The 14,649-nt window shown below is 38.4% G+C and overlaps 1 protein-coding gene across 6 annotated transcripts in view; it reads left to right on the top strand.

The window, feature by feature from the left end:
- GRIP1 (glutamate receptor interacting protein 1) overlaps positions 1-14,649 on the top strand; it is a 590,760-nt gene that overhangs the window by 466,526 nt on the left and 109,585 nt on the right. For 5 of the 6 annotated variants that reach the window (XM_046661320.1, XM_046661301.1, XM_046661312.1 and 2 more), the window contains exons 5-7: positions 3,549-3,632; positions 7,362-7,437; positions 9,594-9,739. In XM_046661320.1, coding sequence (XP_046517276.1) covers positions 3,549-3,632; positions 7,362-7,437; positions 9,594-9,739 — 306 coding nt within the window. The remainder of the gene's footprint in view (positions 1-3,548; positions 3,633-7,361; positions 7,438-9,593; positions 9,740-14,649) is intronic. The other variant, XM_046661330.1, reaches the window with a different exon arrangement.

Consider the following 14,649-nt stretch of genomic DNA (forward strand, 5'->3'; position numbering starts at 1 on the left):
GAGAGAGAGAAAGAGAGAGAGAGAGGGAGAGAGAGAGAGAAAGAGAGAGAGAGAGAGAGAGAAAGAGAGAGAGGAAGGGAGAGAGAGGAAGGGAGAGAGAGAGGAAGGGAGAGAGAGAGGGAGAGAGAGAGAGAGAGAGAGGGAGAGAGAAAGAGAGAGAGAAAGAGAGAGAGAGGAAGGGAGAGAGAGAGAAAGAGAGAGAGAGAGGGAGAGACCTGATAGAGGAAAAATGGAACTTTGACCTTGGCAAGCCACTCACCTTTTCTAAGATTTAGTTTCTTTATGAAAATGAAATGGTCGATCTACATGAGCTCTTATTTTCTTTTTGACTTAAAAATTATTTGGTGTTTTGAGACTGTATTTAGAGAGAATATTACCAAACTATATCTTGGGTATTTATGTATTAAAAGTTGGTATAGAGCAGTGCCTTCCAATTTCTTGGCCATATAACCCCTAGAGAATTTTGAATATCATGTAATCCTCATCTAATTTTTAGTTAATGCTTAAAATTCTTCATGATAAGCTTAAATAGTTGGAAAGGATGTAATTTCTGGTGTGCTGTTTATTTTATCCATCTTTAGATACTGTTTCCACTCAAACCTTGGATCTACAGATTTACCTCATTTATTTTAAGGCAAATGTCTGCCACCGAGTCTGATTGTCAAAGGCAGTCCTCACTACATCAGACTAGCTTTCTGTCAGAAGGAGTCTTTCTTTGGTTCAAATAAATATGTTAACACATGTCCCTGTGACAGCCTTCTTCCTTCTCAATTCTAGTTCTAAGAGAGATAGATGATGATGATGATGATGATGATGAGGATGATGATGGAGGAGGCGGGGAGGAGTCTCAGGCCTCAGCCACGCCGTTCATTCTGGGATTCAGTCTGAAGGAGCAGCAGCTACCCAGGGAAAGCTCTTCCTGTGGCAATGGCAGAGGGAAAACAGGACACGCCCAACCACAGAAGCACATTTCCAACCTCTGCTTGCATCTCTTAACATCCCAAGCAAGTCACGGGGGCAAGCCTAACATGAAGAGGTGGGAAAGTACCCAACTCCTCTTCTCCTGTTGAGGTGGGAGCTGGGCAGGCAGAGAAGTAGTCATATATAATTTAGAAAAAGCTAGTCTACCATAGCAAAATAATCTGAATATGCATGTACTTCTATACATGCATATTCACATGGAAACAAGGGACAACAGTGCACTAAAGTACTAAGGAGTATTTTTGCATTGTGAAATTGGTCTCTACCTAGCCATTCTAGGTACCAGATTTGGTTCTTTGGGCAAGTCCCTTAATTGGATCTTTATTTCCACATACATACCTGTGAAGTAATGAGTAAAATTCACATGGCAATACAGGATGTCCTGGTGTCAAATATGAAAACCCAGTCACCAAGTGCCAGTCGTGCAAATAAAAAGTAGAAAGACCAAATCTGTTTCTTTAAATATATTAAAACGTAGTCGACATTCACATTTATCTTTGTGAATGATGAACGGCAATAGCGTGGTAATCTAAAGCTGTAGATAATCCCAAAAGTCTGTATATTGACTTTAGATTTGATTGTAAGATTTTGTGGTCAGCAAGATTTAACTCACGTTAAATTAAAATGATAGTGCTTTGCGTTCCCAGAACAGACACCCAGCCAACAAGGACAGGTGGCCCAGAATTAGGATTTGCTCATATATAATTGAAAGTTGATTTAATGATTAAATGAAATAATATTTGTAAACCATTTTGCAGTTCCTGGCACACAGTAGATGCTCATTAATTATTTCTCCCCCTATCTTCTCCTTTCCTCCCTTACCAGGAGAACAAAAAGATCATGTTCTCAACCAGTTGTTCAGGTGGCTTGTCAGGTCATGAAAATAAGAAAACATTTGGTTTAAACTCAGTTATTTTTTCATTTAATTAAAACCGTACCTCACCACTTTCCGCTATTTGTTATGTACTGTTGCTAGTTGATTAGAATAAACTGAAATTCCCCTGATAGCGAGAATATGACGTTTAATTAAATCAGCAGTGTACCGAAACATTTGTTCAGCTGTTGGTTTATGTTGTTTTCCAACAGATCCAAGTTCTTATTGTACTTTCTGTGCCAGCTGGATGTGTGTACTTCCGCGAATTTAACTTTGTACTTTTCATAATCATGTCCATTCCTTTGAGGATTTGGAATATCTGATAATTAAAAATAATTGTAGTTAATGCTTAATTAAAATTACTTCTTATTTCTGCAAATGGCAAGAAATGTTCTTTTAAAAGATACCTTTAAATTCTGTCTATTTCTTATTGATAGTTTTATGTAATAAACTCTTCAGGATCTAGTAACAATGTAAAAAATGTGTTATTAATAATGAACCCAGGGGCCGGCCTGGTAGCACAGCGGTTAAATGGTCACTTTCCACTTTGGTGGCGTGGGGTTCGCTGGTTTGGATCCCAGGTGCGGACATGGCACAGCTTGGCAAGCCATGCTGTGGTAGGGGTCCCACATATAAAGTAGAGGAAGGTGGGCACAGATATTAGCTCAGGGCCAGTCTTCCTCAGCAAAAAGAAGAGGATTGGCAGCAGCTAGCTCAGGGCTAATCTTCCTCAAAAAAATAAATAAATAATGAACCCAGCATCAGATAATTAGATATCATTGTACAAGTTCATGACAAGATCTAAGGCCATCGACTTCTGCAGTTTGCAAACTTTTCTGTCTCCATAAATAAAAACGTCCTTGTATCCATAATGGTAAAATATTAATTTGTGGAAATGTGTCTTTTTAAACTCAGCAATAGTATACTGTACAACCGGAATTACTCACCAGTTTCTCGAAAGCAGTCTTACAGAATATTTTAGAGACTATACGTTTATACAACTTATACCCTCATACTGTTTGTAATATAATAGAGATTGCAACTTGGCAATGCAATTTCATTTTGTGAAATGAGAGCAATAAGCAAGCAAATACAACATAAGAACGAGGGTATTAATAAAATTAAGTAAACCTTTATTTTATTAGTCAGTCGTAATATTTTGAGCATATTTAGAATTTCTTTTGCCCTCCAAGCTTCGTTTGGGTTGCTGATGTCTTGGTTTAATTGCTATGCATTATGTCAGAAAACCTATCTGCATCAGCCTAATCTATTAATGGCGATCTGAGAGTAATGCTTTTTCTTCCAGTGCTAGCTGCAAAAATAAGTATTAATTATTTCATAAGTTTTATAAAAATCCTATTGTTTGTGCATTTTCCAAAGGGAAAACAATTCTATTTATCATAAGAAGATTGTCCCTCTTATTATGTAGAGTAATTAACAATGTGAATATTACCGTCTATCTAGAAACAAGTACCTATGATTTTGAGTCCACTTGCACCTCCAGGAGTCACTCATGCAGATGAGCATTTTATAGTATTTGTACGTTGTTCCAATTATTTTTTCTAACATTTTCTTTGAAAGGAAATTATTACTTTTTTGTTACTCAAAACAAGAATTATTTGCAACAAGGATCTTAGAACTTAGAAATGTTGTTATGATTTAAGACATATTTCCCTCTCTCTCCTGCATTCAGCTGTTCAAGGATCGAGTGTTATATTCCGGACAGTGGAGGTCACGTTACATAAAGAAGGCAATACTTTTGGCTTTGTGATACGAGGTAGGTGGTGGTTAGAAAATATGAACCATCAGAGATTTTTGGAGAATTTTTCAATGAAATATTGGGAGTGAACTAGAAAGTCATCAAAAAATTGGTATTTCCAGTGTTAAAGTCACCTTTTAATATTTGTACCCACTCATCTTTAAGGAAATAAAGCAAGGAGTGAGAATCAAGGTGGAATCCAAATGACCTGGCTTTATTTTCAGTCTGTTAATACAGAGCAGCCACTGTGTGTAAACCTTGTCAGTTCACATCATCCTACTGACCTGCCACTTGTCAACCTGCCTTTTGCCTTCCCTTTTCTCTATCACTGAGTTAAAAATGTTGATGAGTATGGCTTGATTTGGTTAATGCACTAGGATTAAGCAACTTTGCTTAAATTGTTTTCTGCTGAAATGCATTTTGTTATTGTAGCTTTCTTAAAATAGACTGAAGATAATCTCATCTCTTGGGCACCTATGTGCATCAGCTCAACTTATCTCATTGGACGACATTAATAGTAAAGATTTCAGGTGACTACAACTTGTTTATAAAACCATTAATTCTGAGCTGTAATTCTGGCTTTTAATATTTTATTTTTCTTATTAGCAATTTTGTCTCTGAAAGACTACGCATATATTAACAGTTTGTAATTCCTAGCATGACAATGAGGTTCAATAGGGAACTAGATAAGCATCAGGAATTTTTGCACATTTCTTGACTTTTTTGTTTTCACCTATTACATTTTGAACTTGACTAAAGTCAAAATTCTATCAAAATTATTAAAACATTATTTAAAATTAACTAAGCATCTTAATAAACATACGTGCGTCAAAGGATGAAAGAGGTGTGTTCACTTACATAGAATCGTCTTAAATGACTGAGCTTTAAGCATAAGGTTCCATTCTGTGTCAGTCATTTAGCAAATCAATCAATCAAATATTTATTAAGGACATGTCAACATGGCAGCATAGGGCCAAGTGCTCTGGAGCCATGAGACAAGACCCTGATCTACAGGGAATTACAGTCCAGTGAATTTAAGACATAAGTTGATAAAGTGCCCAAGTGAGTGTTAGAGAAAATGGGCAAGCAGGAACTCATTGAGTGATTTAGATCAGTGGTTTTTACGGTTTTCTGACCAAGTCCTATTTTTAGGTGGAACACCAGACCCTAAGATCATTTACCTTAACCATTCCCAAATTTCTGTGTCGAAAAACTAGATAAAGGTAATGCAAATTCAGTGTACAGGTAATTTTAGCTCTGAGGGTGGTATAAACAAATCTGTTTTTGCAGTACAGCTGAAAAAGAGGTGTGCTTGAATCGCATGCCTACAAACCTAATCATCGAAAATCTGCGGTGAAAAAACCCTGCTGGTGCAGATCTTCATCACTAGCTGCCGTATGGTTAATCAATAACAAATCAAATTGCTGATGAAAGAACTAAACCAACGGTGATTTATCACTCAAGAACTAGAAAGAATAGAAGCAGTTGAAATCCACAACCACCTCAAGACAACTGATGATCTATTGTTGACAAAATGTCCTTCCTGCAAGTTGCAGGGATTTCAAATATCTGTATGTGTGTGCGTGCGTGGGAAGAGTTTCTTAGTATGAGCATAGAATACTACCTGGTATGTTGTAGTCACTTATATGTCACAGGTTCTAAAACTTTGACTCTCCAAACAACAGAACCTTGCACCCATAGAATGAAAAATGGTGTTCTGGCCTGAATCTCAGAGAGTTAAATTTTAGTGAAGTCCCTTGCCACCAAGCTAAGACAGCTTGGGCTAATAGGAAAGCTACTCTGCCACTCGGTTGCTTTTCACCTTGGACAAGGAAACTTTCTCTATCTGGTATTCTCAACTCTAAAATTGTAGGTTGGTCTACCTGTTTACCATGTAAAGCTCCATATCCAGATTCGGCCTACACTGCGGTCCTAGCAATGATATTGTTTAAAAAGCATCCCAAGTGGGTCATGCTAATGTGCAGCCAGGATTGAGAAGACCCCTGGGCTCTGCGTGGGCTCTGTTTTGCTTTGCAACTCAAACTTCTAGAACCTAAGTGAATCATAAACTAAGCTCATTGTTTTAAATAATGATAAAATGTCACATATCAAGAAATGTAGAGCTCTCTCTCACACCTTAACATGCGCTCACTGTTATATATTTAAATTTAGAACTCCAAACCAAAGTTATGGAAATGTTCTTACTGTCTTCTGCCGATCCTTTTGTAAAAGGGGGAAAGCAAAGCTATCTTTTTATGAACACCTTGCAAAAGAGAAGTTACATAATGGTATTTATATAAATATGGGTAAGCATGTGCTGTAAGGTATTGTCATGATTTTCATATTAAGAATTTTTTCTGCAAAAGTTGTGAATTTCCTATTTTAAGTAAGGAGGAATTTTAAAATAAGCCATCCAACTGAATGAGAGAATAAAACACTGAAATGTAGCTTATACCCATCAGCCAGATGGAATAAGTTGCTTGTAATGGAGGCGAGCAGAAAGGCAGTGTTTCCCTTTGTCAGGAACAGTGAACGCCTTTTCTTCTCTTAGGCTGGGTTCTTTAAGTTGACCCCTCTCCCTGTGCCAAGTTAGGGGAATGTCAGTCTGTTCTACCAGACAAGCATTAGGGAAAGAATCCTTGATAGTAACATTCGTATTTATCAGATGCTGGCAAAGTAGGGACCACTCAGAGGGCAGCCAGGATGGTGATGTACGAGGAAATCAGGTCCCATGAAGAGTAGTTGAGAAACGGGAAGTGTTCAGCCTTAAGGAGGTGAGACTTAGCAGGTGTGTAATCACTATTTTCAACTTTAAAAAAAACTTTCTTGTAGAAGAGAACTTACATTTTTGTTTCACTGCTCTAGATAATAGAACAAGGACCAGTGGATGAAGGTTGGAGGAAGATAGATAGCAGCTGAATGTTAGGAAGAACCTTCCAACACACCTAGGTGTCCAAAGGTGGGGTGGCCTGCCTCAGTCTCATAAGGAGGTCAACTGGTGGATCCCAGGTAGAGGCTGAGGGAGTACAGATTAAAGAGGGAGTACAAAGGGGTCCTCTGGGAAAAGAGAATTTATAATAAATTACCTTTCGTCTCAAAGCTTCTATGTTTCTAAGAATTCTTGAGGAGAAATTTTCCTTATACAAAATTAAAATTCCCATCTAAGCATTGCAATTGGTTTGACACAGTCTGTCAAATTTGCCCAAAAGTTTTGAACACCCCAACTTTTTTTTAACTTTTTGTTGAGATTATGATAGTTTACAACCTCGTGAAATTTCAATTGTACATTATTGTTTGTCAGTCATGTTGTAGGTGAACACTCCAATTTTAATGGAGGCCAGTTCAGTCACTTGAATTTTTTCCTCTTTCTTTTTTTAATACTTGGATTTTTTCTTTTACCTTTCTGCTTCCTTTATGTCAGGCTGTAGACTCGCTCACCTGTATTGTAGCCCAGGTTAATGGGCACCAAGCACACCCACCTGCACTTTGTTTATAACTGGCGGCTCTTCTAACGGGGCTCGTAGTTGTAATTAGTGGATGCTCTTGTCACACTCGTTAAATGGTGATTTCAAAAACATATTCTATATGAAATGAATAAGATTTTTAAGGCTATTATATACCAGAAGGAAAATTTTACATGTTTTCCTCCCCACATCAACAAAATGTACTTCAGTTTCTCAGCTGTAGTTTTGTAAGTGAGTTTTTTAATGAAAGAATTGTTTAAGCGGTGTTTCTCTCCTCTGCTAGGGGGAGCGCACGATGACAGAAATAAATCTCGTCCGGTTGTGATAACGTGTGTTCGTCCGGGAGGGCCTGCGGACAGGTAACTCCGTCTTTCTGTGTCATCATCCAAACAGATTAAATAAAGCCGAAACTTTGGCGCAGAAGTTGATGAGTTACAAATTTCATAGTAAAAGATAGATTTTCGATAAATATGTTAGAATGTGAAAACTGAAAGAGTTTCGGCTGCGGAATCGGAAGCAGACGGTCTGACTGGATTCCACCCTTCACCACCCTTTTTCTCCAGCAAGGGACTCAACAATTCTGAGCTCAGTTTCCCCGTTGTCAAATGTAGATAATAACACCTTCCTTTCAGGGTTGTTCACTTTTATCAAAGATTGGAGATATACGGGCCTGTCATACCGGAGGCACTTAACAAAGGGCAGATGGCTCTTGGAAGGCAGGCCCTTGAAAGGCATCGTGGCCAATTGCTGATCTCCTAACCTGGAAAGATAGGCAGTGGTGTTCTGATTGTTACATTGTCAACATCCTTATCATTGTTATGCTTACCTGTTGTTGATGATGATGTGTGTCAGAATGGAAGTGACTTTTAGTAAAAGGGAAGGAATATGGTCAATGTCTGCTTTCTCGTCTTCGATCATTTGAGTATCTAAAGGGTGGCTCCTTCAGCATTCCTATCATAAACGTTGGGGGATGGGTCCCAGGCAAACTCCCAACTTAGAAGTCTCAGGAGATGCTCACCTTTGTATTAATTTCCCACAGCAAAAGTCAACTTCGTAATTGTAGGGACCACAACTCCTGCCCTCAGATATGGTTGGAGGATGGGAGGAAAATGCAGATTACCCTGACTGCACACTATGCTTCAGCCCAGGATGAACTTTTAAAACCTTTTCTTAAGCAAAGAAATAGTAATAATAATAGGTACTATTTGTTGAGCACCTACCATGTGCTGGGAAACGTGCTGAGTGCTTGGCAGGCGTTATCTTATTTTATCCTCGCCACCCCCTGCTAAACGAGGTGTTTTTATTCACATCTACAGGTGACGGAACTGAGGCCAGGCTGGTTAGATGCCTTGCCAGCTAGTGCACGGAAGAACGAGGATAGGACTCAGGTCTCTTTTCCTTGAAAGCTCATGTGTGAGCTCACTTTTTGAAAAAGATGATGTTTAACATAAAGTCAGAGAATAGGAAGACGCTGGTTTCTCACCTGGGCTAAAGTATGTTTGCCTTTGCAGACGACAATACAAAGTCCCGGTTTCCAGGGGAACTTTGCGTTTTCCCTTCTTGTGCTTCCCTTGTCAATCATTCTTCCTGAATTAAACGGGAATCTTCCATTTCCTATGGACACTCAGAGTTGGAGTGGACAGAAATGTCAGAAGCAGATTACTAGTTTGTGAGCGACATATTACCAAATGAATGTAGGACAATAGGAAATCTAGGAATTTAAGATAAAAATTTAGAGTCAAATTGCTTACAGAATTACCTAGGTGAAAGATATTTAAGATCATTTTTATTCTCTCCACATCCTACACGTGTAATCCCCAGTTTGGTTTTCTCATCTCCATGACCCCCATGAGGCAGGAGGGTCATAATGTGGAAGCTGCCCTGGCCACACCTGAGTGGTGTCAGTAATGTCCTGAGGCATCTTCTCTCAACATCCTAAGTGTCTGTGGTCACAGCAGGGAAAGTCGTCTTTCCTGTCTCTTCCAGGGAACATGAGACTGAATCAATTTAATGATTGCCAAATGGCCTTATAAATCAGTGGGAAAATTTACAGACTAGGGGCATTTTCACCCACGCTCCCTAAACCGCTTGGCCTCACTGGTAATAAATTGAGTGGAGTCAGCAGGCTTCTCTGCTTACCTGGCTTTGGGAACAGAGGTAAATGCTATTTTCTGGGCTCTAATAAATCAATTTTAGACATTTAGGCAAAACCCTAGAAAAGGGAAAATGCGCCTTTATTACTTTTTTACCCCAACAGTTAATTGTGGGTAACCTGGTTATTTGCCAATGTGTATATTTTTTATTACTGATTTTCATAGCAGCAATTGTCTGTTCTGGTTACCTCTTTACTCTCTCGCTGTCATACCTGATGCATAAAAGGAAATGCAAATGGGATGGATGGCAGAGTGTGTGTGTGTGTGTGTGTGTGTGTAAGAACCACTTTGGCTAACTGACTGTTAATGCTAAGCCCCATTACGCTAAATTAATTAAGACTGTTCCTTTGTTCTCCCTTCAGAGAGGGCACCATCAAACCTGGCGATAGGTTGCTCAGTGTGGACGGAATTCGGCTTCTTGGAACCACGCATGCCGAAGCCATGAGTATTCTTAAGCAGTGTGGACAAGAAGCAACGCTGCTGATAGAATATGATGTCTCAGTCATGGGTATGTCGGGGTCCTGAGGTTGTGATCCCTACGCTCTGGGACATGCCACTGTCCATCCCTGATCCACCACTTTGGATTAAGAATGAACCATCCTGTCAGAGGCTGTGGCAGACAGAATGTCATCAAAACTGTATCATTGCTGTCTGTTTGGGTTCAGGAAGAGGTGAGTGACACTCCCCAGTGATTTAGTCCTCGTGTCGATAGGTTCATAGTGAGGTCTCATTCTTACGGCGTTTCACCAGCAGTCAGCTCTTATATATGGGTTACCATTTGGCAGGAAAGTACTTTTCCCTCCAAATCACAAAATTAGTGTTATTAACTTAGGGACTGAGACGATTCTTTTACTACATGGAGACTGGGAACAGTAGGGGATTCCTTTCCTTCTTATAACTTCACTAGATGAAGCCTCCTAATCAGAATTAACAGAAACTACCGATCGTTTTATCATCAGACTTAAGGACAAAGAAAGGAGAGGGACATATAGTGTCATTGATTAAAACAAGATGTGGAGTGCAGTATTCTTTCTTTCTTTTTTTTTTTTTTTTTGGTAAGGAAGATTGGCCCTGAGCTAATGTCTGTGCCAATCTTCCTCTATTTTGTATGTGGGAGGCCACCACAGCATGGCCTGAGGAGCAGTGTGCAGGTCTGTGCCTGGGATCCAAACCCCCAAATCCTGGGCCACTGAAGTAGAGCATGCAAACTTAACCACTAAGCCACTGGGCTGGTGCCCAGTGTTCTTTCTTTAAATGATTCCCTTAGAAAGCAACTATTCCCACCCTCATAACTACAGTAAAACTGGGAAGATATTCTCATCTGGCTTTTAAATGTTAAGAGAGAGCCAAAGTTTTCTGTAATGTTGACTAAGGCAGAAAAATTATGAGAGAATGAATTGGAACTTGAAATTGAAAGTAAATCATATTATACGTACTTTTTACAATTATCAGACTCGATTATGTGTCCTGACTTCACCAGCAAGTTTTATGCTGGTGACATGTAGCAGAGAAAAAGAGACTTATCCTATTACTGCAAACTCCTGTATTTTCCACTCTGTGTGATTCATGTAGAACAGTGTTGCTTGAAAGTAATCTTAATCTGTCTCCTGGCCATGAAATGTCTTAGAGAGGTATGAGGTTTCGTCAAAGGCTTAAAGTACGAGATTTAAGGAGTCCTTAGCAGGACAAATAGTACGATATGCCCTTGACATGGAAAGTTCAGGAATGAATGGACTTTCCTTGCTCTGTTCTTCCTTTGTCTTGCTTCCCTCCCCCCCTTCCTCATCTCTTTCTCTTTTCCTTTTTTTATATGGTTTTTGAATTAGATTTTTGAGTTAAGTGATTTGGGTTCTGTTTTCAACTCCACTGATTTCTTTCTTTTAATTTGGACCGTGTTACTTATTTCCTACTACCTTAGTTAGCTCCTGTGTCAAATGGGGACTAATAATGCCTATTTTAAAGGCAGTTATGAAGATAAAATTATACAAGTAAAATATATTTTAAATTATGATATAAAGTATTATTAACATTAAAAATTGAAACAGATCTTTGACATATTTTAACTCTTGCACTCAGCCTATAAATATTTATTGAGCTTAGTGGCAGTTGCCAGGAATGCAGAACACAGACCTGGCCCCTGCCCTTATGAAACTCACAATTGATGGAGAGAACAGGCAGTAAACAGGAATATTGCCAAACAAACACTCACAAAGTGTGATCATTACCTACCCGAAGGGCACGAATGGGATTCTGTAATAGGGACAGATGAGGGTTGGCAGGTGCCAATAGGGTAGTCAGTGAAGGGTGACAGGTAGGCTAACACCTGAAAGCTTGGAAAGTCTGTAAGTCCTGTGCAGTCACCTCAGAGAGACAAGGGCTCCCTCGTCGAGATGGGCACCACTTCAGAGGAGATTCCTGCATGTCTCATTTTTGCTGGAGTTGGGAGGGGACGGGTGACCCACTTGTCTGCTTTCTCCCCAGATGACACTCATATTCTGAATGACGCCTGACAGGTTTCATACCCAGAGTTGTATAGGGGGATGTGGGCCATCAGGAAGCAAACACATTAAAAGTTTCTCTAAGTTGCTAGATACAAGATCGGTATACAAAAATCAGTTTCAATTCTCTATACTAGCCAAAAACAGAAAGTTAAATCTTTAAGATTCCATTTATAATAGCAATAAAATAATAAAGTTCATATAAGGAATAAATATAACGAAAGTTGTATCATCCCGTTAGATACAGATATAGATAGAGATATATGCATATACATAAAAGAATATTTAAATAAATGAAGACCTATATCATGTTCTTTAATGGAAAGTCTTAGAATCTAAAAGATATCATTTCTCTCAAATTCGTCTATAAATTCAATTCTATTCAAAATCCCAAAAGGATCTTGGGCAGGACCTTAATAAGCTGTTTCTAAAATGTATATGGAGTAAGAAAGGTGGGAGGGGAAAAACAGCCAAAATGTTTTTGAAACAATATGAAAGCAGAGAAACTTATTCTACCCAATATCAAGACTCATTCTAAAATTGTGCCATTAAGTCTATGAAATATCAACGTGGGGTAATAAAGAGACAAGTGGAAGAGAATGGAATGCCTAGAAACAGACTACTGCACATGTGGAAACAGAGGTATAGTCTTACGTCACTGGGGAAAGGTTGAACTAGTCAGAAAACGATGCTGGGTCATTTTTAGCCACATGGGAAAAAATTCAATTAAAATCCTACTTCATATCACACCCAAAAATAAATTCTGTATTTACATAACCATTTCCCAATAGACTACTATTATAAATAACTGGAATGAATATCCTTTTACCCAAATCTTTGTCTGTATTTCTGACTTCATTAAGTCAAAAGTGTATTTCTTTTTAAGCTATTTGATACATCATTCTACGTTGTCGTCCAGAAAGGGTATACTATTTTGTATCACTATCAGCAACATTTTAAGTGAACATCTCACTAGAGCTTGTCAACATTGAACATTATCATGTTCAATCATTCTGATTTGTTAAATGAACATTGCATTTATATTTTAATTTACTTCTTTGAAAAATTTCTAGCACAAGTGAATATTTTTTATATGGATACTGGCCATTTTCATTTTTTATTGTCTGCTATGTCCTTTATTCATTTTCTATCAGAAGTGCTCTCAGTTTTTTTTTATTGGTTTGTATAAACTATTTAAATATTAAGGACACTAGTCCTTACCAGTTTGTTGCAAAAATCTCTTTTCTCAGTAGTTTATTTCCTCTTTTTGACATATTGAAGTTTTAGCGGGGGGGGGGAGGGGGGTTGGCTTCCATTATTTTTCTTAGGATTTAAATACTAATTTTTATAAACAGTTAGCTAATATTCCTGGATCATTTAATAAAGAACCTATCACGTGTCCACTGATTTGTGATTTTAAAAATCATACATCAAGTTATCAAATGTACAGTCACGCATCGCGATACGAAGTTTTGGTCAGTGAGGGACCATATAGACGACAGTGGTCCCTAAGATTAGTACCATACAGCCTAGGTGTGTAGTGGCTACACCATCTAGGTTTGTATAAGTGCGCTCTGTGATGTTCACACAATGACGAAAGCGCCTAACGATGCATTTCTTAGAATGTGTCCCATTAAGTGACGGATGACTGTACCAGACTCTGCATCTGGGCTAGTTGTTCTGCTCTCCGTATCTAGCTTCACACCAGAATTCAGGCTAGGGCTTTTGAATTGAAGTCTTAGCATAAGAGCTCTTATTACCATGAAAGAACGCACATTTATTTTTTGAAAAATTACTTATCCGTATACTACATTTGTCATTATTCTAAGCCTTGTTAACTTTATATAGCGTATAAGCAAACTTTGATTTGGGTTTTTGATTTCTTTTTAATTCCTTTTTCTCTCTTTTCTTCTTTTCACCTTTCGTTCCTCACTTGCTTACTTTCTTTCTCTCAACCTTTTCTCTCCCAATGTGTCCTTCACTCTCTGTCTCCCTTTCTTTCTCCTTCCCCTTCCAGCCCCAGTTCTTTCTTAATGTTCTGCTCTTGGCTTCTCCTGGTTAATACCCGTCTCTGTTGTAATCACCTCACTTGAGTTGTTTCCAGGACCCCCTGTAGTCATTCTCTTATTTCTCTGTTTTGTCTTCCTTGCTGTTTTCCTAATTTGGATTAAGATAGGACTAATTAGAGATAAGGTCATAATTGAGAATGACAATTTGAAGAAAGGGAAGTAAAAATGGTGCCTTAGAAAATAAGAACATGGGACACTTTCAGTTAGAATTTTTGTTCATCAAATATTAGCTAATCTTTCCTTTTATAACAAAAAAACCCGCATTTTCCTTTTTTTGTAAAACTTTTATTCAACTCTTGGAATTTTTCTTTCTCAAAAGGAGTAAAATGAGCTCTTTATACAATATAGCCTACTAGTTACTTTGAGAGGCCCAATTAACATTTCTTTCAAACTCTTTGGAAGTCAAATTCCCATTAAAAATAGTTTACCAGGGGCTGGCCCTGTGGCCGAGTGGTTGAGTTCATGCGTTCCACTTGGGTGGCCCAGGGTTTTGCCAGTTCAGATCCTGGGCGTAGACATGGCACCACTCGTCAGGCCATGCTGAGGCAGCATCCCACATGCCACAGATAGAAGGACCCACAACTAAAATATACAACTATGTACCCGTGGCGGGGGGAGGGGGCGCGCTTTGGGGAGAAAAAGGAAAAAATAAAATCTTGAAAATTCTTGAAAAAAAAAGTTTACCATTCTTGTTTTCTAAAGTGAGAAAAAATTCTAACATTTGTTGAATTAATATTTGATAACCAAAAAATAAATTTTACAAAATTTCTTTATTTTACCTGACTTTTGATGGGATTTTTTTAATGGGAAACTATTCAGTAAAAGGATTTTTTTAATGGATATTTTTAAAT

This window comes from Equus quagga, chromosome 1, assembly GCF_021613505.1.
Source record: "Equus quagga isolate Etosha38 chromosome 1, UCLA_HA_Equagga_1.0, whole genome shotgun sequence".
In the NCBI taxonomy this organism is placed as follows: Eukaryota; Metazoa; Chordata; class Mammalia; order Perissodactyla; family Equidae; genus Equus; species Equus quagga.